General features: G+C 31.4%; 1 protein-coding gene across 3 annotated transcripts; it reads left to right on the forward strand.

Annotated features, from left to right (window-relative positions):
• The first annotated feature begins 2,505 nt into the window (after positions 1–2,505).
• LOC118042802 (equilibrative nucleotide transporter 3-like) lies at positions 2,506–6,221 on the forward strand. Of its 3 annotated transcripts, none has more exons than XM_035050515.2 (10): positions 2,506–3,003; positions 3,238–3,297; positions 3,397–3,501; positions 3,700–3,855; positions 3,948–4,091; positions 4,185–4,290; positions 4,663–4,838; positions 4,977–5,137; positions 5,467–5,725; positions 5,820–6,221. In XM_035050515.2, exons 2-10 carry the CDS (start codon positions 3,247–3,249, stop codon positions 5,931–5,933), a joined length of 1,272 nt encoding a protein of 423 aa, XP_034906406.1. In that variant the 5' UTR covers positions 2,506–3,003; positions 3,238–3,246; the 3' UTR covers positions 5,934–6,221. The 3 variants fall into 3 exon arrangements, with proteins under 3 accessions (XP_034906406.1, XP_034906405.1, XP_034906407.1); XM_035050514.2 differs by having other exon boundaries at positions 2,506–2,964; XM_035050516.2 differs by lacking the exon at positions 2,506–3,003 and adding an exon at positions 3,060–3,148.
• Positions 6,222–11,156: the final 4,935 nt, after the last annotated feature.

An 11,156-nucleotide genomic window follows, 5' to 3' on the forward strand; every position in this document is an offset into this window, starting at 1 on the left:
TTTTGATATGTTTGTATTAAAAATAAACACATTTAAAAAAATTATTTTAATATATATATATATATATATTAAAAAATATTTTTTAAAAATACCCACCAACTACAGTAACAAATATATTATAAAACGTACCAACAAGTTGTTGGCTCAATGGTTGTTGGGCAGCTTTCCTTCCTTCGAATTTCAGTTCGAGTCCTAGTGGAAGTAGAGTTGGAGAGTTTGTTCCCTTCCTGTTTCTATTGGGTCCTTCCTGGGCGGTATACCTGTTACCCCCGCGGTGTCTTACTTGCTCACTGGACTTGCAGGATGTTCAGTGGGCCGTGAGATTAGTCATGGTGCGCGCAAACTAGCACGAACATCTACGTTAATAATATATATATATATATATATATATATATATATATATATATTATAAAACGTGGGCAGTATCTTCCAAATAAAAAATCACGATATGGCCCGTGCATGATGGAAACAACTGCTCCGATAAGAGTGACTCCTCACCAATCATTGCCGTTTATTTGAAGATATTAATTGATAAAATACTTTCCGCCAGCTTTGGCCACCGTCAATGAGACCACACACAAAGGATAGGCTAACGTCGGCGCTTCTTCTTGAATTTCGTTTTATACCGTGTTTTATAAAAATTATTTATTTTATTTAAAATTAATTTTTTATATTCTTAGATCAATATGAAAAATAATTTTTAAAAAATAAAAATATATTATTTTAATCAATTTTCAATTAAAAATTCATTTCAAAAAATAACTGTTAATATATATTCTCGAATATTTCTTTCTATATACAGTATGATCTTTTACTGAACCAAGTTAGTTTTAATTTATAAAAAAGATTGAAGGAGAAAATAACATGTTCTTGGCCATTAAAGGTACATTCTTTAGAGACAAGTTGATGATCAACTTGCTCTAAAAAATGTACCTTTTAAAGATTTTAAAGTTGAGGAAAGCATCCTGTTCACATTCGGCCTTTTATAAGAGGTGTGGATGCTAATTATTATAGGAAAGCACAAAATTCAACGATGAATCACTAACAAATATATTAGTAAGGTCGGAGGATCCTTTCTTTTGATTCCTTGCTACGTAAATAACAGCTAAAATCAATATTCTAACATTGAATTTTAATTACTTCTTAACTAATTCAGCATTTGAGATTATAAACCAACCAATATTGTTATCTTATTTAAGTACTATATTATGAAATAAAATAGTTTTCTATCTTAATGTTAATTTATTAAATCATGGTTTTTGTTAGTTTATTAAAGATTTATAATGTGACTAAATTGGATGATGTCTTTGAATAACTGGTTAACTCATAGTCAAAAATGCAGTGGCGGAGGTCGAGTAGGTAGGGAAGGGTTGACAGGGACCGACCCTTCCAAGGAAATATTTTTTCTAGCCCTCTCCTTAACAATGTTTACAATTTTAAAAATAAAATAATTGAAATTTTAACTTTTTAAAATAATTCTTTTAATTTAGCCCTTCTAATTTTATTTTCTTGCTCTGTCCTGCATGTATTGATGTATGTGAGAAGTAATCAGTTTTCATACAGGTAGCCTCCATTTAAAATTTTTTTGAGAGTTTTTGTTTTTCGTTAAAATTATTAAAAAGATTAGGTATTGTATAGGAAACTATTTTACACTATTTGTGCTGTCAATTATTCCTCAAATAGCTAGTAATTTATGTGAGTATATGAAAACAATAATCATTTATTTATATCTTATTTAATATTAATGAAATTCCCATTTTCTCTAATAAAAAAATCTATCCATTATGAAACAAATATACCTTTTTATTTACTACACATGTATTTATTATGCCACACACTCCAAGGCACACGAATGTTAGAAATTTATTTTTTCAAGAAAAATCAACTAAATCTAAAAAAATCTAGCTAGATAAGATAAAAGTGTGTGATTGGTATTGTGAATATTTTTTAAAATTAAATTTTTTTTAAAAATATATTAAAATACTTTTTAACTTTAACATTGATATACTAAGACTATTTAAAAACACTACATATATATATATATATATATATATATATATATATATATATTTACATGGGTGTCCGGGCCAGTTTGCGCGCACCACGACTAATCCCACGGCTCACTGAACATCCTGCAAACCCAGTGAACATGTAAGACACTACGGGAGTGACAGGCGTGCACGGTGAGGTTTGAACCCAGGATGCAGAGAAAAAAAACAAATCTATTCATCCACTGGGCTAAGACCTCAAGTGCACACACTAACAATATATTAAAATACGAAGTAATGGTTATATATATAGCCATAAGTTGCAGCAAGACGGGAACCCCTGCGATAAGGCGATTCGTCAACTTGCAAGGGTTGATAAGATTTGCTTTCACATCAACAGCTTGTTTGTTTTTTTATATTTAGCCGTTCTCTCTAATTTTATTCAATTAGGGCATCTCTAATTTTGGAGGGTAACACCCACATGGACACAACCGCTTATTTATGTACATCCACATTGGTCCTATGAACAGCCACCTCTTCCTTTCACATTCCAAATTTGTCGAAAATTTTGGAGCATCTTAAAGAATCTTTTCATCTCCTGATTTATTTCTTAATCATAGCAACCTTTTATGTTAACCCAATGATATTCCTACACAACCTTAAAGATTGCTTGATGTCAGCATTTATTTTCAGTGCTCAGAGCGGATAATGGGGTCAAACCAATCAATTTTGTTTTGGATACAGAGAACTTTGCTCTGGCAACACCACCTCCACACTCGAAGATTTGAAAGTGATCAAGATTCTTTGGGTTCCCTTTCTTATCTTTCCTAGCTTTATAAGGAATCTTGAAGGGCAAAAGCAAGGCAACATTGCTATCTTAATTTGCTTTAACGCTGCAGTCCTCCATTTCATTAACAGCAGTAGGAGTTTGCTTTGCAGACCATAATACAGCTCTCTTCAAAGATAAAGAAGGAAGGCGAGCCCGTCACTTCTTTTATGTGCTAATCTTGATAAGGTATCTTATTTTATTGATATTATATGTGTGTAGATATTACATGCATCCATGTATATATTCAAATTGTGGTTTCTTGAATTGACATTGGCTACCAAGGATTCCAGATTCCGAATCGCAGGGAACTGCACTATTTTCATGTTCTTCTGTTAAGATTCCAGATTGATAGTTCTTGTGTACTCATGCTTTTATGCTTCAAGATACATGATATTAACGTTGGCTTATAATCTTGTGTAGGGGCTAGCCATGACTACTGCTAATGGAAAAATTGATGCTCCTACTCCAACAAGACCTGGGGTTTGTGTCAATATTTCTTTGCTTGCCTAATCATGGGATAGTGAATTTCTTACAATCAATGAAGTTAAAAATGATTCTGACTCTTTCTGTGATGGCCAGGGAAAAGCTAAAGGAATTGTAGTTTGCTGGTTTCTTGGACTAGGGTCTCTAATCTCATGGAACAGTATGCTGACCATAGGAGATTACTACTATACTTTGTTCCCGGTAGGTTTCTCATAAACATTAATTCACTAATTAATTTTTGAAAATTGCATAAGTTATACCTCCTTGTTCTTAAGAGTATGGTAGCGTTTAAGGTTTTGAGATTCATTGTTTAAACACTCATCGAGCCTAAACAAGGTAATATGGTCACTTGGAGTAGCAAAACTATCTATTTGATGATCCTTTTCTTCGTGTTTGAAGAAATACCATCCTTCAAGGGTGCTTACCCTTGTTTATCAACCATTTGCAATCGGAACAATGGCAATACTGGCATATAACGAGGCAAAGATCAATACTAGAAAGCGGAACATAGCCGGTTACATACTCTTTACTACAAGTACTCTAATGCTTATGGTTGTAAGTAACATGAACAACTCCTATCTATTATGGTTTAATTTATTTCCCATCAATTTCAATTCATGACTCATTGATTCTGATAATCGTGACAGGTGGATTTGGCCACATCAGGAAGAGGAGGCGTTGGACCTTTTATTGGTATATGTGCAATTGTTGCTGCTTTTGGAGTTGCAGATGCTCATGTTCAAGGTGGGATGGTTGGAGACATGGCTTTCATGTGTCCAGAATTCATGCAGGTTAGATTCTTGGAATTCGTTTTCAATTGATCTTACACTCTAAAATGCAAAGAACTTTGCATCTTACCACACCTTGGATGTCTTTTCCTGCAGTCTTTCTTTGCTGGGTTGGCTGCATCAGGAGCTCTGACCTCTGGTCTGAGATTGATCACAAAAGCAGCATTTGATAAATCTAAAAATGGTCCTCGCAAGGGAGTTAGTATGTCACTTTTCTTTGAGCAACAGAGAAACTTGCTATCTTATACTGTTATTTCTTTTATTGATCAGCTGGAATTTCTACTCGACACTTACACTGGTCATATGACTACAATTAGAAGAGTTGACCCTTCTCCTATGCTGTTGTGGTTTGTAGTCTCATAGTGATTAGTTTGTAATTCCTGAAAATGGAACTAGGCCTTTAGCAGAAAAAGTAAAAGGAGAATAAACAAGTTATATAACTTGAGCAGAATAAAAATAATAGCCACACAACTTCAGATCAGTTGGCAAATCCGATTCGATTTTTTTCTCAGGGCTTCTCGTTTTGTGCTGCAGACTTGATTGATGAGTGTTTCTTGATTGCCAATGTTTGCAGTGCTATTTCTAGGAATTTCCACTTTCGCGGAGTTCCTATGCGTGTTGCTGTATGCATATCTCTTTCCTAAACTGCCAATAGTGAAGTACTACCGCTCAAAGGCAGCCTCTGAAGGATCAAAGACTGTTTCAGCTGATCTTGCTGCTGCTGGCATCCAAACACCAGCAGACCATCAAGTATTTCCACATTTTTTTAAAAAAATTTTCTTTGGTGTTCATTTTCTTGAAAAGATGACCATTATTTCTCATATTGCATGCTGCTCAAGGATAAGTTCCATGCCCTTGTCTAAAATTTATTTTATTCCGTTCTTGCAGGCTTCTGATGTTGCCAAATCTCCGGAGCGATTAAGCAACAAACAACTATTGTTCCAGAACATAGATTATGCACTTGACCTATATTTGATATACGTGCTGACATTGTCGATTTTCCCGGGATTCTTGTATGAAAATACTGGTGAACACCAGTTGGGAACATGGTAAGTTCTCATTTGTCAAGCAAGATTCATTGCCATTGGGGACTGGTTAATCTGTAGCACTTGAAGTGATGCTGCATAAGAAGAGGATGGTATTTTTTTCCCATCTTGTTAAAACAACTGCAGTACCATTAATGTCTTCTACGTGGCATGTCATTTCTGTTTGATACTCCTAGGTGCATCCATTGTACTTTTCTAGAACTGCATTTTGAGTTTCCTTTCTGATTTTTTAATGAAAGACCTCTACACGTCCAAACTTTGATCATGTTATGCTAGAAAATTCATGATTTGATCTATAAATTTCTCGCTTATCATGATCAATGATGTTTCAGGTACCCTCTTGTGCTAATTGCAATGTACAATGTGCTGGATCTCATCTCAAGATACCTCCCCCTTGTTCCATGGTTGAAGTTGGAGTCCAGAAAGGGCCTCATGATTGCAATTCTCTCTCGTTTCCTACTCGTTCCTGCATTCTACTTCACTGCGAAGTATGGTGATCAAGGATGGATGATCTTTCTCGTTTCTTTCTTGGGACTAACAAATGGCTACCTCACTGTCTGTGTCCTAACAATTGCACCAAGAGGCTACAAGGTTGGTTACCAAATACCATGATTTTCAGTGCTTCAAATGCAATATCTTTGTTTTGCTTACACATGACGATCTGTTGATGGCTTTGGTTTTGCAGGGGCCTGAGGCAAATGCGTTGGGCAATTTACTTGTGCTATGGTTATTGGGTGGCATATTTTCAGGGGTTTCCCTCGATTGGCTTTGGCTTATAGGCAAAAAGAATGCCTTCTAGAGAGCCAAATCTATCTGCAACTGGTAAAGAAAGTCGGTTCCTTTCCATCGATGCTATGTTGATATCCGATGCTAGCCATTCCTCAATTTGTCACAGCCACAAAGTCACCTGCCAAAAACCAGACATTAGGATGGTGGTAGTGATTTATCAAGGAATTTGATTACTGCTCTGTTAGTTCTAAGCAGGTTTTAGCTAACATGTCTCAATGTTGAACCACATCTAAATAGCAAGCGTAATTATGAAATTATATTTAGAGATTAATTATGATATTGTTTTATTTTACATGTAGCTATTTCTCGTTCTGTTTAATAATGAACCAGCTTACTCAAAGCATGTTCCGAGTCGGTTTTTTTAGAACGAAAATGGATATTAACTTAGTTAAATTTAAGTGATACAATAAATGATTTGCTATTTGAATAACCAAACCAACCCCATGCAAGACCCAACAAAGTCAACTCAAATTAGTATGAAAAACCACTTTGAACATGGATGCATGTAATATCTACGCACATATAATATCAATAAAAGAAGATACCGTATCAAGATCAGCACATAAAAGAAGTGATGGGCTCTCCTTCCTTCTTTATCTTTGAAGAGAGCTGTATTATGGTCAGCAAAGCAATCTCCATCTGTATTAAAATGTACTGCAAAGCAACTTTATAGGTTTAATTTAACTAGTCAAACTCTATATTTATTTCTTAGATATCATCATTTAAATCTTATAAACATCATGGATCACTGAAATCTTACATGGTTGTTAATTTCAGGACCGTAAAATTGATCAAAATATACACAAACTAATCTGAACATCTACGTTTATATATATAAAAAAAAAAGTAAAAAAAGAAGAAGACTGCAGAGTTAAAGCAAATTAATATGGCAATGTTGCTTTGCTTTTTCCCTTGAAGATTCCTTAAAAAAGCTATGAAAGATGATAAAGGGAATCCAAAGAATCTTGATCGCTTTCAGATCTTTTATCGTGGAGTTCATGTTGCCGGAGCAAAGTTCACTGTATCCATTGCAAAGTTGATAGGTTTGACCTGCGCACACCCCATTATTTGCTCTTAGCACTGAACAAAAATTCTGAATTTAAGCAATCTCTAAGGTACCGTTGGACACGAAAAAAAGTTTTAAGCTGGTTTAAAACAAGCGTTTTAATTAACAATGATATTAAAGATATTAATAATGTTATATTCTCATATGAGTTTAAAATTAATAGAGTTAATAAATATATTTATTTAAAAACACTGATAGATTTTATATCATTACTTGTTTCTCTATGAATAATATGCTAATTTTAAAAAATAATAATCATATAATAAAGTCTGTTAAAAAAATATTAATTAACATGTTTAACATAAAAAACTTGAATGTTATAAATATCATATAAGAAATATAGATTTTCAAGATATTTAATATTTTGCTAATGTCTCAATTTTATTATATTAAAAAAATGATCAATAAATTTTTTATAAATAATAATAATACTGTTAAAATACCAATTAATATAAATCTACATCTATTCAAGCCGTTTACAATTCATAACATATATTAGACTTTCAACTACTCAAATATATATATATATATATATATTGGTAACCCGGGTGTCCGGACCAACTTTGCGTACACCACAACTAATCCCTGGGCTCACTGAACATCCTGCAAGCCCAGTGAACATATAAGGCACCGCGGGGGTGACAGACGTACACAAGTGGAGCTTGAACCCTGGTGTGAAGGAAAGGAACAAGTCCCTTTAACCACTAGGCTACAACCCCATGTGTCAAATATATTTGTTTTGCTTCCACGTGACAATCTATTGATGGTTTTGCAGGGGCCTGAGGCAAATGCTGTGGTCACTTTACTTGTGCTATGATTATTGGGTGGCGTTGTTTTCAGGGGGTTGCCCTTGATCGGCTCTGGCTTATAGAGGTAAATATCAAAAAAATTCATTTTAATTTAAAAATTTATTATTTTATATTTAATTTTAATAAAATAAATATGAATAGTAAGATTTAAATTTGAAACCACTTAATTATTAAGGTTTTGATACTATATCAAAAAACTATCTTAATCTAATAACTTAAACTTGTTAAGTAAAGTCTTATGATATAATTTATATTATTTTTTAACAGTAAAAAAAAAAAAATGCCTTCTAAAGAGCCAAATCCATCTGCAACTGATAGAAGAAAAAGAAGAAAACGCTGACAATGACAATGATAACGATGAAAAAAGTGGTTCCTTTCAATTGATACAATGGTTATATTCTATGGTAGTCGTTCCTTAATTTGTGATAGCAACGAAGTGTGTTTGGTAATGTGGTAGCGGTTGCTTTTTAAATAGCCTTTTTGTGCCGAAATACATGTCAATGATTTTTTTTTTTTTTTAAAAAAAATTATTTTTGACATCAGCACATCAAAACAATTCAAAAAGTACAAACCGCACTTAATTTTAACAAATTTTTTTTTTAAAAAATTTAATAAAATACAGGTTGAAACGCAGAGCCAAACGATCTCTAAGTCACATGCCAAGAGCCATAGACATTAGGATGGTACTGATTTGTGAACGAATTTGATTATTGCTCTGTTAGCAGTTATAAGCATGATTTAGCTAACAAGTCTTCAAGTTAATCCGTGTGATCTCTGATTGATTGAATTAAATCCATGTCAACTCAAATAATTTTATTTTTTATTATCTAAAATGATATAATTTGTGATAAATTTATATTGATTTATTTATAATTCGGATGTTAAACCAAATCAGATCAATATGTATGATTTTGTGTTAAGGTATATAATAAGGAAAATATTTGTGTATTTCAAGCCAACAATGTTTCTCTACAATCAGAGCATTTATTTATTGATCATGAAATATATGAACGAGTGTATTTGATATTATGTTTTGAAAGTGTTTTTAAAAAAAAAATTTTTTTTTGTATTTATTTTCTTTAAATTAATATATATTTTAATGTTTTTATATCATTTTGATGTGTTAATGTCAAAAATATTTTTTTAAAACAAAAAAAAATTATTATTTTAATATATTTTAAAATGAAAAGCACTTAAAAAAACAATTAATACTACATTTTTGAATACACACAGAGTGTGAAATATGAATAGTAAACAAATAAAAAAAGTAGAATAAATAGAAAGCCATAATTCATAAACTAAAATTAGATTCTTGGACATATTTTTAGAGGAAGATTTTCAGAAAAGAAAATTTAAGTATGAGCACTCCAATTACGATTAAAATCAATGTAATGAAGTTCATAGGATACATTTAATTTGGTACTTCCGGCGGAAAGGAACCATCAACTATAATAATATCAAGAATTTTCTGGTTTTGGGCCTTTAGGTTTTCTGGTCACAGGCCTGGAATTGAAATTCCACCACCTGTCTCGTTTTCTTGGGTTTTCTGGTCAGGCTCTCGAGGGATTTGGGTATTGGGTTGGGATTTTTCGTAAGACCTTTTGTTTTTTGTTTTCATTTAAGGGCTTTAAGGAATTTCGATCTTAGCATGGATTATTTTGGGCTTTTTACAATTTGAGTACTGTTATATTTTATCATGAGATTTTTTTTTTTAATATTACTCTACGAGAACGAGTTTTTTTTTTTTTTTTTTATTGTATAATACTTTACTGTTCATATTTTATTCATTACTGTATCGTGTATTTTTTTTTAATTTTATCCTTAAAATTGTTTTTTGACGATTTAATCTAATTAAAGACCAATTAATTTTGATTTTTTTTAATGAAAAGCGTGAGTTTTTTTTTATTATTTCTCACACACCAATCTCTTGATTTTTCAAGTTTTATTTTTTGGTATCATTAATGACTTTTTATTTATTTATTTATTCACACATATAGTTTTCGATTTATTTGATTACATGTATGGATATTTTTTATATATTTAAAATTAGATATTTTAAACTAAAAAATGCATTAAAAAAACCTGTATATATAATTTTTTATAGGAAATAAAAATGTTTGATTCGCGGCAGAGCGCATGTAACATAACTAGTTGAGTACTATTTGACTGGTATAAAAAATAACCAAAATAATATATATATTATTTTAATTTCAATTTTCTTCTCATTTTAATTTATGATAACATTTCTTTGATCAAGAGTTTAAAGGTAGTTTTGAAGCCCTGTATCCCTTAAGGAGGTACTCTGTCTTTTGTTTTTCTTTTTACACTTATAAAATGTCTAATTTCCTACACTATCCTTCTATAAGTTCATAGTGTTGTACGTTTGGAAACTACTGAATTGGGGAAGTTTACGTCTTTTTGCTGAACGCTGGTTAATTATACATATTTTTAAGTGTAGGAAGTGTTGTAGTTTTTATGTTTTTTTTTTACTTGAAAAAAAATTAAATTGTTGTTTTTTTAATGATTTTAATGTGTTAATTTAAAAATTAAAAAGAAATATTTTAAAAAATAAAATTACTTTTAAAAATCACATCTTACCATAATATGAAAACACACTTATCTTTCAAAGTACGGTTTATGCATATAAGCCAGTTCGAAGCAGCATGGTTCTTAATTGATTCAAGCTCCGAGTACCGATTCTGTCTCTTTCTAAGTTTGAGATACACTCAATCGCATTGACACATGATTTTAATTCATTCATTCATGTTTTATTTATTTGTTTTATTTTTGGGTTTTGCTTAGAAGCAACATCCAATTCACGAATTGACTTGTGAATATACAATTCATGCAATTATTATTATTATTATTATTATTATTATATAAAATCAATCTTATCTCATTATTACAATCACTACTTACCCTCTTGTTTTTGGGGATGGAATGGGGACTGCAACTGCATAGTAATGGGAGCTGATAATTGGCCATGTCCCTTTGGACTTTTATGTTTTTTTTTTTTTTATATATATTATAGTTGATATTCAAGCTAGTTTATGTGTTACTTTTAACTAATTTTAGAGGTTATAAAGTTAATAACTATATAAACTTTTAATGACTCTAAATTTTATAAATTTAAATTAATAAGTTTTTAAAAAATAAATTTAAAATCTATCCAATTCAGCTATATTTTCATGCCTTTTATATTCCTGAAATGCTAGCCAGGCTAAAAGAGGCACTGTTGACGAATCTACATCGCTTTCAAATCTTTGAAGAATGGGACGTGTATTATATATATCAGGACTTTGTGTTTTTTTTTTTTTTTTATATATAATATTAAGGAAAATTGTTCGTGGTGCCTGCT

Source organism: Populus alba, chromosome 4 (genome assembly GCF_005239225.2).
Source record: "Populus alba chromosome 4, ASM523922v2, whole genome shotgun sequence".
Taxonomy (NCBI): Eukaryota; Viridiplantae; Streptophyta; class Magnoliopsida; order Malpighiales; family Salicaceae; genus Populus; species Populus alba.